This window comes from Phaseolus vulgaris, chromosome 11, assembly GCF_051622355.1.
Source record: "Phaseolus vulgaris cultivar YP4 chromosome 11, ASM5162235v1, whole genome shotgun sequence".
Classification (NCBI taxonomy): Eukaryota; Viridiplantae; Streptophyta; class Magnoliopsida; order Fabales; family Fabaceae; genus Phaseolus; species Phaseolus vulgaris.
The window spans coordinates 6,368,897-6,386,367 of NC_143508.1; the positions used below are offsets into that span (position 1 = coordinate 6,368,897).

The window sequence follows — 17,471 nt, forward strand, 5'->3', positions numbered from 1 at the left end:
CACTACAAGATTTAAATGAATTCCTAAATACTTTTCTTAATTGAACATGTCCTAAAAATGTTCTAAACTCCAAATTGATCTCTAAAAATTTGATTAATTATAAAATGTTACTTAATTAAATTTTATTAATTGTAGTTTAATTTGAAGGTTAGAACCCAACATAACTCAACTTAGGTTCGAATTGACTCGACATTGTCCGACATGGGTCCGACCTTGGTTGACTCTGTCTCAGCCTAAATTATCATGGCCTATTTGAACTTGACCCTACACGGACCCAAGTGGACTCAACTCAACTCAGCTCGATGTTGCTCGATTCAGCTTGACCTAATGTGGTCCAACTCAACTCGACCAAATGTGAGTTCAACTCTACTTGACTAAGTATGGGCCTGACAGAAATTGGTCTAATGTGGATCTGACTCAACTCAACCCAACATTGGTTGAACTCAACTCGATTTGAAGTAGACCCGCTCAACTCAGCCCAACTAACACCACTACTCGACTCAACTTAGCCTGCGCCCAACTTGACTCAATCAGAGTGGACCCGACTCAACTCATTATGAGATGGGCCCGACTTGACTCAACCCAAGATGGGTCAAACTTTACTTAGCATGAGCTGTGCTTGAAATGACTCGATCAAAGGTGGGACCGAATCAACTCGGTCTAATGGTGGCCTAACTCAACTCGGTGCAATGTAGGCGTGACATGATCCTATGTAAGTCTGACTCGACTTAGTCTGACATAGACCTAATTGTACTCATCTTAATGCGAGTCTGACTCTACTCGACTTAATATAGGCCAGACAAAACTCGACCCGATGTGCACCGACTTGACTCGACTTGATGTAGGTCTGACTCAACTTGGCCTGATATGGGCTTAAATTAACTCAAAACATCATGGACCTTATCAATTTTGGCTTGACCTAACCCCACCTGACCTGGGTATAACCTAACTCAACCTACTTAACATAGGCCTAATCCAACCCTGTTCATACTGAACAAAGATCGACTTGGACATACATGGTCTCTACCCGACTCAACATGATCTAGGCGCAACCAACTTGGCCAACGTGGGTCCAACCCAACTTAGTATGACATTTTGGGTTAGTCTCAACCTAACCTAACTTGCTCAAAACTGGACATGATCCAACCTGGACTCAATTTGACCTAACTTGTCTTAACTCATGCTCAACTTGACTAGAGACGACTTCTGTCAAGCCTGAATCGATCTGACTTGGACTTTACCTGACCTGTGTCTATCTTGACCAGTTTGAGATGATGCCAACTTGACCTAACTTGATCTAAGTGTAACCAAACTCTATTCATATTGGGTTTAGATTTGGATTTGGATTGAGTAAATGTTTTTCATTGTATAAAGATTTTTTAAAGTAACTTTTTTTCATTTTCATTTTTAAATAAGTTTTTTACTTTTTAAAATCGCCCATGGTTGACCTTGGCACATGGGGATTTTGTTGGCATTTAGGCTCTGTGGGTTTTTTCTTATATGGAGTTTTTAGTCGTGTGAGGTTTTTTTACCCCAACCCATGTGGGTTAAGGTCAAGCTCTATGACCTGGGCCAAATTAACAAATCTACATTTCGATAAGACATTTGAGTTATTCTTATATGATATTTGGGTCACTCTTATATGGCATTCGCCATTTTTATAGTACTTTGTCCTTTTTATATGATCATAACACTATTATATTAGTACCAACTTCAAAAAAATGCATCATCACACAAGATGTTTTCCTTTTTATATAGCCAAGGCGTAATTTCTATAGGAGTTATTGCATACTTCAACAAACGAATTGTCATAAAGGACTTTGCAATTCCTATATAGCCAAAGTGATATTTCTATAAGATTTTGTCCTTTTTATATAACCACAACATTATTGAATTGTTACCTACCTCAAAAAATGTGTCACATAAGTAATTACAAAGTACGCACATAATTTTATTGTACGAGTAATCATAAGGCACACAAATAATTTTTTTAAAATATATTTTATCAAGCTTGACATGATATCTAATTTTATGGTCTTCAAAGTGCGTCATAATGATCTAGAATAAATGCATTGTGCTTGACATTGATAATCAAATTTCTCATACAAACAACAGTAAGTGATAAAGGATCAAGCCCAAAAACTAACATAATTGACATTAAGCAAAAGTTCAAGACGAGAAAAACTAGGTGTCAAAATAAAGTACATTGTTAAATGTTAAATACATGCAAAAAATTCGCTTACTATTTGACTTTTAATCACAATTGTTAAATAATATAAGGAGAGAAGTTAAAGTCAGAATGCACAATGCTCGATAGTTAAAACCCTCATGAAACTACAAGTGATCACGTTCTTAGTCTCTTCAAGGGTTGCTTCCAAGCCTGCTATGCTAACATCCTTTATGGCTACCATGCTATTTTTATATGATCCTCATGTCATTCATTGAACGACACTTTGACAATATATATATATATATATATATATATATCACTAAGTATGAAAGTGTATTTATATTCTTATTAATATGCACATTTCATATAGGAGGTTATATACATATAAACACATTGTCAACATGACTGATAATCCTTTTGTCTGCGCTTAAGATTAGGCTGTTGTGTATTGGTAAGCCAATTTTGTATCCTTTTAGTCTCTTATCATATTATGCTCGAAACAATGGGTTGTATTAGGGATGGCAAAGCGGGTTAGCCTGTCCCGCATAAGCTCGCCCCGCACTTGGCCCGTAAAATGCGAGTCTGGTTGGCCCACCCTGCGTAATAAACGCAGGTTGGATTCTCTATTCCGCCCTCCATAAGGATCAACTCGCATTCGTTTTTTTTTTTCAGAACAACCTGTGTGGAGTGGATGTCGTGTGTGCATGCAGTGGAGCGGAGTGGAGATCGTACATGCGTGCAACGGTCGTGCGTCGTGGTGAACCTAAGGCAAGGAAGGAAGGAGAGAAACGGTATGTGTGTGCGCGTTGGAATGGAAAACCTAAAGTGACCACAAGAGAGAACAACACTCACTCTACCATTGTGCCAAGTTGCCAACACACAAATTTATTTATTTTTTTGGCGAGTTAGCGGGCTAGTCTGTCCTGCCCCGCTGTTGGCCCGTCCGGGCAGCGTGTTATGCGGAGTGGACTAAAGCGAATCAGCGGGTTGAAAAATTGAGTTTGCCCCGCGTTTTTTACTAACGGGTTGCGGGTCGGCCTGCATGGCCCGCCCCGCATTGCCATCTCTATGTATTATATTATTAGGTCAATTTTCGGTCCCTTTAGTTTCTTAGCATACACTTGAGACTAGGATGTTGTATATTGCTAGGTTTATTTTTTATCCCTTCTTGGCATACAACTAAGAATGTATGGTTGTGTGGTGATAGATCCATATTTTATTCTTTTATGTTGTGTTTATTTTTGTATATTTACTATTTACGTTGAATGAAAGGCGCAAATCTTGGATGTTTGTTTTTATTTATTCTTGCATAAATGTGAGGAAAGAAAGGAGAGGAATGTTGAGATTTTGGCCCATCCATTGTGAACGAAAAAAAGGAGAAAGATAGGTGATAGTTTGTCGTTTGCTACTTTGTCCTTGACTTTAATTATAATATGTGCACAACATTTTATATATATTATAATAATAAAATATTATACATTTATAATATAAATATAAATAAAAAATTAATTATAATATTATAATATAATAGTAATAAAATAAACATATTTATATAACAATAATATAATGTATTTATATAGTAGTAAAAGAAAATAAATTAGTAATATAAATGTAAAAACTATGAAATAATAGTAGTATATTTGAAATTTAAAATAGGAATAATGTATAAAAATTAATAAAATTATAAATAATAATTGCAATTAAAATAAATTTTTAAAATAATAATAATAAATTATAAACAATAATAATAAAAATAAATATAAATTATGTATTCAATAATAATTAAAATAAAATTATTAAATAATAATATTAACAACAATAAAAGTTAATTTTAATTTTGATTTGATTTTATTACATATTTTTTATATGTATTTATAAAATTTTAATTAACTAAAATTTACACAAAAATATCTCATTTTATTATTTAAATATTTTTGTAAAGAGAGGGTAAATTTGTAAACTTACATTTTACACATTTAAAAAAAAGTGAAAATTCTCTTACAACCATCATATCACTCACAAACTTCAATAAATTTTTCTTACAAATCCACTTTAAATATATCTTAATCCAAACGACTTCACTTTTTTTTCCTATCAAATTACTTCAAATTCATCCCCTCAAATCTTCTTCCCAATACAAACAGAACCTTAATCTTAGTATATACTAGATTGAGAGTTACAAATTACAATTGAAGTGATAGCCAAGTACTCCGAAAATATGGCTAGTCATTTAATAACAAATTTGAGTAATTATTCTATTAAAAAAATATTTCCACTAATAAATATAAATAATAGATAATCCTATATTATAAAAAAAACTTTATTTACACTATCATTTACAAAAAAATGAAGTGATCGCGAACATAATTTAATTATGAGAAGAAAAACAATAGTAAAGTCTTATAATTATGATAAAATGAATATAAATAAAAATCTTTATATTTTAAAAAATAAAATATTCATACTTAATGTTATAGTTTTGCATATTTGTTAAACTAGTACCTATTTTTTTATTTTGCAAATTGTGTACTTTCACTTAAATATACTAATCCATGTAATAAATTGTTATGATTGATTTTGGAAAATTAGATCAATCATATGCGATGGAACGGGCATTGAAAAGATTGTGCAAGTTAAAAAGACAGTTTACGCGGATGAAGCTTTCAAAAAAGACTTATACTTGGGAAGGAAAATTCAAGAATAAATTTTGAATTGTTCAGTAAAGGTCAGTCCATATAAATATATGTAATTATAGGATTTGCAGGATAATATTTGTAAAGTGTATTTTAATATTAATAATATTTGACATATGAATTTGAATGTCTAATCATTCTTTTTAGAGAATACCCTTTTTATGAATTGCCCATTCAAATTCACATGTAAAATAGAGGTAAGTGTGTCTATGTTTATTCTTTTAAAAGAAAGCTTTTAATTTAATAAAATAAATATATTTTACATTTTTATTTGTTTTTAATCTATTTATTCTAAAAATAATTGGTTTTTATTCATTTTAATAATAAAAAAATTATCAACTTCTTAAATTAGTATTTTTTTGTTTAAATTGTTTATTTTAAAATACTTATTTAAAGTTAAAATAACTGCAGTTGTAAATATTATCTTAAAATATGATTAGCATATATTAGGCCTTCTGAAGGTTAAATTATGAAAACTAATAAAGATAGTTAAATTATTTAGTTTATCCATAAATATATTTCAAGTGGTAATTATATTTAATAACACTTCTCATAATTCAATAAATAATGTTTTACCAATAAAAAAGTATTTATAGTGTTATTTGAACAATAAATATATCAATTTTCATGATAAACTAGCTAATGTCTTGTAATATACTTCACCATAAATTAATAGTGCACTATCAGAAGAAAAAAAAATGTTACAAAAAGAGATAACAAAAAAGAAAAACCATTAATGCATTTAAAAGTAGTCATTGTTTCTTATATTAAAAAGTAGGCTGTTTCTTTGTTACAGGATCGATATAATATATTTTAAAAAAATATTTTTAATTTTACAAAACTTAAAATTATTTTTTAAATGTATTTTTTGAAAATCTTAACAAAAATTGAAGACAGATTTGATTATGATTTTTTTTTAAAAAAAAAATTGATCCATTATTGATCAAACGAATGATTGGATTTTGATAAAGAAAAGTAGATAAATCATTAATCATAAAAATAAATGGATAACTTTAAAAAATTATATATTTTATTTCCGTTGTAAAGACACTGGACTATGTATATGTATATATATATATTCAAATTTTCAAATAAATTAGGAATAATGATGAACATATACACATTACTGTAATAAATTAAAAATAAAATAATTCAAACTAAAACTACCATCATTTTGGACTAAAGACAGCAATTAAGTCAGTTATTAACATTGAAATGTATCCTACTGAATCATAAACTTTTTTTAGTCACATACCTCCTTTGTGTTTGTTGAAAATCACACAAGAGTTCAACTATAAAGATATGAGCAAACAATTGTTGAGAGGGAGATAAGTGAATTGAGTCTTTAAGGTAGAAATTGAGCTTCCAAATTCCAACTTAATTTTTGGCTGTAATCTTCTACTACCCTCACCCCTTCCTATTATATATGTAAAGTCATCTAAGCATATAAGAAGTTCTTATCCATCAAGAATGCATTTGTATATGTATGAAGTTACCAATGGAATATTCACAACACAATATTAACATAGAATTAAAAGAGACACTCGAAACCTACTGAATCACACATTTAATGGATTCCACGTGAATTTTGTATGCTAGAAAAAGTATAATAGAAGTGCATGCCAGTATAACGTTTCAAAATTCATTATTCTTCCGGATATGTCGAAGGAGACTACATTTCTATCCTACGTTATCAACCAAAAACTCTTCAATCACTCAGGCAGGATCTTCCACTTCAATTAGGAGAACTCGCAGGATGCAAGTAAGTTTCGTCCTCACCTGACAGATTTTGAGAATTATTTGCAGGAATCGGTGATGACGCAGCAACTGCTAGCACGGTAAGATCAATCCGAGTGCTGTTAGGCTGTTGTTCATGAATCTGCCGAATCGCTGTGATCCTACCATCTTTAACCTCCACATTCACTGTTAAAATTTTGAAAAGATTTCATATCGACAAATTGAAAGCAATACAATTCGTCAATTCTTAGTTAGCGATCCTTTCTTAACTAGGAACGTTGCATTGTAAACCTCGTGGAAGATCGCAATTCTGAATCTATATCGCTTAGCATAAGATAAGCTTATGTGATTAACAGAAAACTAAAGTTACTTTGGTTAAAAAACGGTGTACCTGGAAAAGAGAACCACCAGAGAGTGAAGAGGCAGAACAGCACGATCACGGGGATTAAGTGAATGCATTTTTCTGCCGTCGATGAGCGTGACCGGGAAATGTCCCTCCTTCCGATGACGATCCGGTGGCTAATCGGTAGCTCTTCGGGCGAGTCTTCATCGAAGATTCTTCTCCGCTTTGTGTGTTGCTGCTGATCTGCACCGATGTTGATGGCTCTGTGTTCGTCGCTGGAGCTGCGGAAGCTTGAGCTTGAAGATCTCTGCTGCATTTGGATTCAGAGAGAAGAAGAAGAAGAAGAAGAAGAAGAAATGGAGTTAGGATGTGATTTTCAGAGGAAAATCTGCAAAGTAGCTCGAAGATGGAAACTCGCTGGTTTGGTTGGTTAGACTCTTAACTAAATTTGGGCGGGAAAGTGTTTACACGGGTCACGCACGTGTTTTTTGCTCAGAGAGTTCGCAGTAAAGATTTTTAGTTTATTAAATAATATCTAATTTAATTAATATATAAATTAATTATTTTTTATCTTTAAAATTAGTTATTATTAAATGATTTTATATATATATATATATAAAATATTAGAAAAAAAATCAAAATACATTAATGTCTTTTTAACTAAATATTACACTTTTCAATAATTTTATATAAAAATTAATATTTATTTTAAATTATTATTTAATATCATCGTTATTTATGTTAAATTTTATTAATATTTAATAATTCATATATTATTATACTTTAGTATATATATGTATAGCATGTCCATTTTATCATATATTGAAATGAGTTTATATTGACATACAAAATTTCATGTATAGTTTATGTGAAATGAAAATTTTAATATAGAACATTATATATATATATATATATATATATATATATATAATAAATTCTAAATTTGAAACCATAAATACTTAATCCCAAAAGTGTAACTTTACCATGTGTTTCAACGTGTAATTTTCAGAGATAATTTATCATTATAAAATTTGAAATACTTTATTGTTTTAAAAGGAAATTTTATAAAAAAATATTATATTAACTTGATTACTTAAATTATAAAATTTGAAAATTTATATTAAGAATGAAAATTTAAAATACTTTACAATCTCTTTTATCTTAGATTTATATCGATCAGAATTTCTTTTTGTTAATATCAGTAATTTTTTCTGTTGAAATTTGTTAGAACTATTTTTTTTACAATATTTACAAAAGTTATTTTTCAGATTACATAAAATATAAAAAAAATAACTCTAATTGACAAAATATTTTTTATTTATGTTGTAAACATCGAAAATAATAGCAGTCACTATTAATTGGGAAGAAACTATCTTTTATATTAACCAAAAAAATATTAACAAAAAATTGTTTTTGGCTAAAGGTGAATTATATTTTAAATTCTTAAATACTGTTTAATACTAAAATAAACATTTTTATTTGAAGGTCATTGTAATAATTTATCTAGGCAATAAAATTAAATTGTCTTATTTAAATAAAATATTTTTAAAATCAATTTTTCTAATACAAATTCCCTTAAAATTACAAAATTTTGGGTGGTTAAAGAAACTAATAAACTTCTCCTCAACTCTTAAAAGAAAATTAGAGATGACAAAACGATGCATCAAAAAGTGAACTAGGATAATGCGTTAAGATTATACGAACCAAAATGATAATCGACTTTATTATAGAGTGGGTTGGCGAGTTGACCACCATTTTTCAATTTTACTTTTTTAATCTATTTATTTGATTGTAGTCATTGATGATATCACCTTTTAGACAACAAAAATGTTAGAAAACACAATAAAATTGAATCAAACTTTAATATTTTAATCAAGAAGGTTTAATGCCTAACAAAAATAAAATAAATATCATAAATATATTTCAATGAATCAAATGATGTATAAAAAAATAATGTGAATAAAATTCTAATAAAACATCAACCACTACCAATTTTAATTTTAAAAACATCATATTTCTATTTAAAAGTGTAAAAAATAAAGAAATATGGACAGACGAACTAGTCTTTTTTGCCCCCATCTATGGTCCATCAAGTTGGCGGGTTAGACGGACGAACAAATACTAGTTGACAGGTTTAAAAAATTGACATGTCCAATCTAAATGATGACAGGTTAGCGGACTCATCCACTTTACCCTCTCTACTTAATATATAATTGTCATTAATTTTTGTATGATAAAAGGATATTAAATAAATGGTAAAGTAAGTTACATATTTTAAAGCCATATTTATTTTGTTTAGAAAGACTATGAAAAAATAACAGTTTGATTATAATATTAAGAAAAATAAACATTGATTATTTAATATTCTATATTAAAGTTCGAATAATTAAAATTTATGGCTATCATAATTGCATAGTTTTTAGATTTATAAAATTATTTCCCCATTCATACGAACCATATTGTTTTAGAAGTATAATAAATTTTCTTAATTCTTTTATAAAATATTTGTACTTTTTACACATTTCTATATCCATCTAACAAAATAAATACATGTATAAACTACTTCAAATTTATTGTCAAAATTAGAATATAATATGAAAATATTATAAATGTGTTAAGTATAGCCTTATTCTCTATGTTCTTTTTTAATTGTCAATATTTTAATAACAAATATTTTTTATATATCATTTTTTAATTTCAAAATAACACTTTTTTTTCTAGTTATACCCTTAATTAAATTGATATAAAAAGAAAAATTAGTTAAATAAAAAATATAACATTGAAATATGAAATTTAAAAGAAGTGTATTAAGTAACTCACTTAAAATTACATTAAGAAAAAATCTTTGGATAAAAGAACTATTATAAAGGAATATAGAGAGTACCAAATTTCTTACTCTGAACAGGGAAATGAGAATTTCTTTCTCCACCTCCATAGTTTTCTGTCTGCACTTCTACAAATATTTTAATTCCAAAACTACCTTTCATTAACAAAAGGTGTAGCTTTTTTATTTTATGAAATATATAATTATATAATATGTATACCTTCTAAATTCTAAAATTCAGTATTTCAAATTCTAGAATTCTAAATATTTTCTGAATTCAAAAATACATTACAAACTTTAGAACTTAAAATACAATTTTGTTTTCCAAATTTTAAACTTCAATAGGTATAATCGAATTAAAAAATACATTTTTCTAGATTTTGAAATTAGAAGAAAGGTGTCAATGAAAAAGATAAAGAAAAGAACAAAATTGTCATTTCACGTCTTATGTGGAGGTGCAGGCATGGAGGTCAGGTCCGGGAAGAAATCGCCCAGGGAAATTGAACAACTGCTCCTTGAAAGCCGCACTCACTCTCACTAACAAGCTCAAGGCACATTCTTCCTACACGTGATCAATTCAAACTGGCACCCGATCGAAGACTTGAAATGACAAAATTGTCTTTAATGAATTTTAGATTAGGTCAAGTGCTGTATGAGCACCCAATGCAATTAGAGACTTGCACCTAACCCTTAGCCGTTCGAAGTCATCTGCACCCAACCCACAGTCGCAGTGAGTCATTTGCACTGTTTTCCTCTTCGTTTTCGCAGGAAACCACAACGTAATCGTCGTTCCGTTCGATTTCGGTGGTAGAGCAGCAGCTGCCACGACGAAGGAGCCCTTTAACGGAGAGGAACCCCCAGAGCGAACGTCGAAGAAGACAAGATAAGTGACTTCCGGATATTTTTGTTCGAATTTATAGTTTGACTTGCGGATAAATTTATGCGTAATCATAGTGTGTGCCTTTCAAATATTTTTGTATGATATGACTTACGAATATGGATATCCATAATTCAAAAAACAACTATGGATATTTAAATCCATAATTCAAAAAACAAGTACGGATATTTAAATCCATAATACAAAAATAAATTTCAGATAATTATATCCGTAATGCAGTGATATGGTGCAGAAAATGTTACTAACTTACGAACACTTACATCCGTAAGGTTAAAAGAAGACTTCCAAATATCGGTATCCGTCACTACTTAAGCTCGAACAAAATGTGATAAAAAAACTTAAATTTGTTCTTACCTCACAATAATATCAAAAGTGTAAACGACCCCGTCCACCACCGTAAATCCACCTCCTACGCAACTCAAATCACCACCAAAGAGAAAAACCAACTCCACACCCTTCACAGCTTTTCAAACTAAAGAAGACAAGGGCATAGTTGGATTTTGAAAACTTCGTCGGGTGCAAGAAGCAAATGATCGGGTGCAGGAAGTAATTGCCCAAGCTCAATTGTGAAAGCTTCAAGCCTAGTTTTCAAATAAATCATAATCCATGAGATTACAAAACAATGGTTGTTTATTTTGGGCAGATTCTCCCTGCACCATATCATTTTTAACTAGCACCCAATCACACATAGTAAAAGTCCAATCTACCCTTAATAAATCATAGGAAAAGTCCAATTTACCCTTAATGAATCTTAAAATGTGATAGGCACCCAACCCTATTCTTCTTCTTGTTCATTTGTGCTTGAAGCAGCAGCTACAGCCACCCTCAGCCACCGTCATCCACCGTCGTCTCTCTTGGTTTCCTTCACCATCAGTGAGCTTCATCATCGCAGGCAGAGCAGCAGCCGCCACCGTCAGCTTCTGAAGTCGGAGAAGAAACCATCGTCAGAGAAAGGTACTCTGTCATGCCTACCGGATATTTTTATCCGTAATTCATTATTGAGTTCTGCACGTTTTTATTCGTAATTTACTATTACATTTCGGATATTTTTATCCGCAGTTCAGGACTGGGTTCCAGATATTTTTATTCGCAGTTGAGCACTTGACTTCCAGATTTTTTTATTCGCAGTTGTGGAAGAATGGCTTCTGGATATTTTTATCCGCAGTTGAGCACTTGACTTCCGGATTTTTTTATCCGCAGTTGTGGAAGAATGGCTTCTGGATATTTTTATCCGTAGTGAGCACTTGACTTCCAGATTTTTTTATCCGCAGTTGTGGAAGAATGGCCTCCGGATATTTTTATCTGCAGTTGTGGAAGAATGGCCTCCGGATATTTTTATCCGCAAGAGACATTTGACTTGCGGATAATTTTTTCCGTAGTGTTATTGTTGTTCTGCGCAAGACAAGGGCATAATGGGATTTTAAAAAGTTTGTCGGGTGCCAGTCACAGTTGATCGGGTGCAGGAAGCAATTGCCTTTATTTTGTATGTTATTTTACGTTAGAAGTAAAATTAGTTATGTAAAAAAACCAACATATTTTCATTTTCTTGTCCTCCGAGCACTCATTCAACCACACTCTTGGGCTCTCTGCTCTATCTATCTATCTTTACCATAACTTCCAAATCCAAGTTCCATGCTCCATAACATGAGACCAACAACAAAAGGAACTGATATGGTCCACCCATGAAAATCATTGTGTTGAAACATTTAGGATGAAGTCCCAGATGTTGGAGAACGAACTTGACATCATAAGATGAAGTTATGAAGAAGAAACAAGTCATTTTGCTATATAATCGGAGGCTAAGTTATATGAAAGGGCAAGAGGCAAAACAATGAAATATTTTTTTTCCTACAGATAGGCATCGTAAGTACATTAAAAGCAGCTGCTGGCATGTACATTGAGAGGGGGGTACTAGAAGTGAGAAAATTCCTTTCTGAGAGACTTACATTTTGATGAGGCACCTGCTATCTTCCCATGAAACAAAATTTGGCAACTACAACGGACCACTGCATATGAACAGACAAAAAAATCTACTTCCTAGTTTAAGATCTGTCTGTCACATGCTCCGTGCTTAAAATAAGTCTACGTTCTTCATCATCATCCCTTTGCATTACCTGAGAAGGTGGACTTCTTCTAGAGCTTTGTGCTGGGTGAAGTTGAGGATCATACTTCTGAGAAGCTAGGTAATTTAGAGCTGTAACAACATCAACTATAACAGGCCGCATATTAGGTTGCTCTTGCACACACATTGCAGCAATGGCAAGAGCTTGGTATAAGCCTCTCACGGGATATCGACCTTGAAGTAAAGGGTCAACCATCAAGGGAAATTTTTTCCTATCTCTGAACAAGGGTCTTGCCTGAAAAAAATATTCCATATATACCATGTTAGTGTTATGAATTTTGCCAATTCAGGTAATTTACCAGGTAGATAATAGAGTGACAACCTTAATCAATACTCAGACACTTATTCTTAATTTTAATATACTCAATAAAAAATGTGATCTGTTCTCTTTAAAGGAAAGACTCGGAGATTTATGTTTATGTTTCAGAGATTGAGGAGATTAACTGAGATTCTTGTTACAAAGCAATAACTATTCTAATCAAGAACTAAAATGGTGAAGGTACTGGTAACTATGCACTACAATACAACCATTTAAGTAGGATCAAAATTGAGTTTTCCAGTTACTAATAGTTCCAGTCAATTAGAGTATAAAAATTAGCGACAGCAATTCACTACGTACGAAATAAAAGTACCCCACTTAAAGTAAATGAGGGCAGAAAATCAGTATGAGAATGTATTATTTCCAGTAGCCAGCAAAGGAAAGGCATTGCACTCAATGTGGTAGAATAATATCAAAATTCAACACTCTTCCAAAGATAATAAGCAAATAATGAGTCCAAACTTGTGAGAGTTTGCTAGATATAAAAAGAATACTAAAAAACTAAAAAAAAAATGCATGAAATGAAACAGTACTTTTAATACAAAAATAATTCAACATATCATCTTCCTAATAAAAAATAGCAGATTACAGAAATAAAGTTACAAAATTTGACAGTACATTATGGTTGAAAATATAAAAAACTATGCTGGAGATTGAAAATCAACAAATACAGTGGTTTAAATAAGAAAACCATAACTGCTAGGATATGAAAACCAACAAATATGTTGAAAGTGAAATATATTCCTTGTATCACACATGACTAACATGTTGTCATTACAATTAGTATAATAAAACCATTAGATTACGCATCTCAGATTGAAACTTTCAACTGTAAAATGAAATTTTAACAGGACTCGATAAAACCATGAAGGCAAAAGAATGGAGGGATTGTTACCAAAATAAAGTAATAACTTAAAAGAGCACGAATGTACAGAGAGACAAGGGCTTATGGACCTTGCTCATTGCTTGTTGTTGGATCAACTTGCAGCCCATACTAGCTGCCCGGATATTGTTGAACAAAGACGCAAGACAGAGAAAGAGATGATTGGACACAGAAGTTGAAGAGATTCTTCATCGCAGACAATGGTATCAAGATAGAGAGACTGAACGAAGATGGAAATTACAAGATGAATATAGTCAACAAAGAACAAACTCACAAGTTGGGTGTCATAAAAAGAGATGGGTGTTGTGAATTTTGCCTCTCCTACTGCCCTAATGTGTTAATTTCAGTTGTGCCTCGGAACAACCCAAATGATTATCGTTTGGGTTAGTTTTTCTGGCAACAAATAGAATCACCAACTCACCCATGCAATTGGAGTCGAGAGGAGCTTGCTCGAGTATACCCAAGCCCACCAAGAAATGAGTTGAACATATTGATGGCCGCAAACTCATGAACTTGTCCATGTCTACAAGTGAACTCATGAATTTAACAACCATGAAAGTGCCACAGAAATATTAGAGTAATACAAACTCGTCAAGGCTTAAAAGTAGCACGACCTGTTTATAACTAATTACACTGGTCTATACAAAAGTAAATCAACAAACAATCATGGATTCCATGATAAAGAATAAAACAGATAAAAAGTAGTGACATACCCACGCAACTAGATTTTGTTCTTTGGCAGGTTTCATATGGTCAATAGCCTTCCGGCCAGTAATAAGCTCCAAAAGAACAACCCCAAAGCTGTAAATATCTGACTTAAATGTCAATTGACCCGTCATTGCATAATCTGGAGCACAATACCCATATGTGCCCATAACCCTTGTTGAAACATGGGTCTTATCACCACTTGGGCCTACTTTTGCCAGGCCAAAATCTGACAACTTAGGATGAAATCCCTCTCCTAACAAAATGTTAGAGCATTTCAAGTCACGATATATGACAGGAGGCTTCATTTTATCATGCAGATACTCCAAACCCCTTGCTGCCCCAGCTGCTATTTTCATTCTTGTGTTCCAATCTAGTGGTTTGCTACCAGGCCGAAGATCTATGATAAAGTGATGAAGAAATGAGATGACCAGCTACAAAGAATGATGCTGAAATTATATGAAAAAATTGAGATGATAGAATGATAGCACATACCAAGCAAGTGATTCTCCAAAGACCCCAATGGCATGAATTCATAAACTAATAGCCTCTGCTCTCCCTCAGCACAAAATCCAATCAACTTGACAAGATTAGGGTGGTCTGCCAAACTCAATGTCAACACTTCAACTGCGAATTCTCGTATCCCTTGAAGTCCATTAGGGTCAAGTTGCTTTATAGCTACAACCTACACAACCACTATCAAATCTTATTTTCACCACAAATCAAAAGTAAGTATTAGCATGCAAACTAACATGACCCTCATCAGTGCATAAATGCACAACACATTGACCAGAGCGGGATCAGGTTCAGTGAATCAATAATTTCAATTTTTGTTTTTTAACAAATCTTATGAGACTCCATACAATCCATTAACACATAAATGCAAAATACATCGAGCATTGTAGGATCAGATCCAATGCACCCACAGGGTTTTCTTCTTTTTATAACAAACCTGGTTTATTCTCTCCAAGTGTCCCTTGTAAACCTTGCCAAAGCCTCCTTCACCCAAAAAGCAATCTGCCGTAAAATTTCCCGTCGCAGCTTCAAGTTCATTAAAACTGAATGACTGCGCCCGATTGCCATTATCTTTTCCATCATGAGGACCCTCCTCTTTCAAATTTAAATCCTTCACGTCCAGAGCAAGCTGATCACCTTTAGAACCATCTTCTTTTTTCCCATTCACTTTGAAATCAACTTTGACGCTTTCTACAACATACAAAAAATGCACATAAGGCAAAGGGGAGCGATGACAAACAAAATCACACAAAAGAAAAATATTTTAATCCCGGGATATTACATACAGAACCGAACAACTCTGCAAAATGACAAACACAACTTTGATTGTGGATCTAGTAATTCCAATCTCGCAGCCAAACAAAACAAAAAAAAAAAATTGATCACGGTTAATTTTGGTTTTAAGCCCCCAGAAACAAAGCGTCAATATTCAAAGGCTTACAGCATCAAAAATTGCCAGAAGAGACGTCACAAGCGAAATACCAAAATTAACTACAATATTGAAACCAAACAAACAAATCAAAATTCTTCTTTATTTTCCTTTTGCATATGCCCAAATGATAATTCTTGAAAAGAAAACTATTCCAAAACGGAAACAGAAGCATTCGATGACCCCACCCCCAAAAAAATACGAACTTTGATCAGCTTATGACACACCCACCACAGAATCTTCACATTAAAACGAAAACCACTGAAAAAACACAAGAATCGGCACGATCAGACAAAATGGGTCACAAAAAAGTAGGAGTGTGTTCGTCTGTAATAGTGAAATGCATTATTAAAGTAAAAAGAATAAAAATTTACCTGCGGGTGTGAAATTGGAGGGTTTGTGGTCGAAGTTGTTACCATAGTCTTCGGTATCCGAATTGGTGCATGATTTCCCTGCGCAACAAAAGCAACCCATGTTCTTTCTCTGCCCAAGCTCCACCAAGAAAACAGAGCCCAGAACAGAGACCCCCCCCTCAAGAAGAAGAAACACAAGAAAATTAAAAAACAAAAATCTGAAAAATAAAAAGAGTGACACAAACTGTGTGTGTTAGAGAGAGAGAGAGAGAAGCCTTTGTGATGTTTTGGGTATTGCGAGTGCTTTAATATATTCTTGGTCAATATGAGGTGGAAATTAATTGTGAACAAATGTTCCATAGTCACCAACAAGCCACAATGGGGACAAAGGATCCAAGGGGTGTTTCTGTCATTTTCTACGCACGGGAAACGAATGTTATCACCTGCATTGCATTCACCTGAGGTCGATTTCTCCACTCTCAGGGGCTCTTTCGGTATTTCCCCTCCTCCTTTTCTTTTGGATTAGGATTAGATTTATTTCAGAACATTGATTTGAAGCACTAAGCGTGATATTTGAAGACTTCACTGAAAATATTATTTTAATTAAATAATAAAATAATATAGCATTTAATATTCAAATATTTATACTTTGCTGGTTTAACACATTCAACTACTTGCATTCTTCAACCAAAGAGACACTTACCTATCTTTAAAAGGAAAAAAATGAAAGTTACTTAGAGACTTATTAATGTTAATTCTTACCTTTAAAGTTAATTTAATATGTTTTTTGAAAAAAGTACTATCTATTCTTTGTTTTAATATAATAAATATTTTCTTTTTCATCTCAAATTTTTTCTCAATTAAACAACCAAGTGTACGAAATTATATCAAAATAATATGTTTATTCATAAACAACTCTGTAAAGTAATTTTCGTTCAAGATGTTCTTAACAAAGTTTATATGGAAAAGATCTTGTCAAA

At 32.1% G+C, this 17,471-nt stretch overlaps 2 protein-coding genes across 3 annotated transcripts; both read right to left on the reverse strand.

Moving 5' to 3' along the window:
• Nucleotides 1-6,444: 6,444 nt before the first annotated feature.
• LOC150023015 (Serine/Threonine-kinase RLCKVII protein) lies at nt 6,445-7,328 on the reverse strand. The gene is made up of 2 exons (XM_090297664.1): nt 6,992-7,328; nt 6,445-6,786 (listed from the first exon to the last, which is right to left on the reverse strand). The coding sequence occupies exons 1-2, from the start codon at nt 7,257-7,259 to the stop codon at nt 6,599-6,601; spliced, it is 456 nt and encodes a 151-aa protein (XP_090153790.1). The 5' UTR covers nt 7,260-7,328; the 3' UTR covers nt 6,445-6,598.
• A 5,159-nt stretch (nt 7,329-12,487) lies between these two features.
• On the reverse strand, nt 12,488-17,037 carry LOC137818522 (Protein kinase superfamily protein). 2 transcript variants are annotated; one of them, XR_011082085.1, is made up of 6 exons: nt 16,513-17,037; nt 15,647-15,900; nt 15,190-15,379; nt 14,703-15,094; nt 14,411-14,512; nt 12,488-13,022 (listed from the first exon to the last, which is right to left on the reverse strand). XR_011082085.1 is itself a non-coding variant. In XM_068621997.1 (5 exons), exons 1-5 carry the CDS (start codon nt 16,610-16,612, stop codon nt 12,708-12,710), a joined length of 1,251 nt encoding a protein of 416 aa, XP_068478098.1. In that variant the 5' UTR covers nt 16,613-17,037; the 3' UTR covers nt 12,488-12,707. The 2 variants fall into 2 exon arrangements, 1 of the variants encoding a protein (XP_068478098.1); XM_068621997.1 differs by lacking the exon at nt 14,411-14,512.
• Between the last annotated feature and the right edge of the window lie 434 nt (nt 17,038-17,471).

Excerpts from the sequence above, each read along its gene's own strand:
- LOC137818522 (XM_068621997.1), bottom strand. The coding sequence starts at position 16,612 with ATGGGTTGCTTTTGTTGCGCAGGGAAATCATGCACCAATTCGGATACC. Across the intron at positions 15,901-16,512 it reads CTCCAATTTCACACCCGCAG|AAAGCGTCAAAGTTGATTTC; the intron begins GTAAATTTTTAT and ends TGTATGTTGTAG. Across the intron at positions 15,380-15,646 it reads ACTTGGAGAGAATAAACCAG|GTTGTAGCTATAAAGCAACT; the intron begins GTTTGTTATAAA and ends GTGGTTGTGTAG.
- LOC150023015 (XM_090297664.1), bottom strand. The coding sequence starts at position 7,259 with ATGCAGCAGAGATCTTCAAGCTCAAGCTTCCGCAGCTCCAGCGACGAA. Across the intron at positions 6,787-6,991 it reads CTGGTGGTTCTCTTTTCCAG|TGAATGTGGAGGTTAAAGAT; the intron begins GTACACCGTTTT and ends AAATTTTAACAG.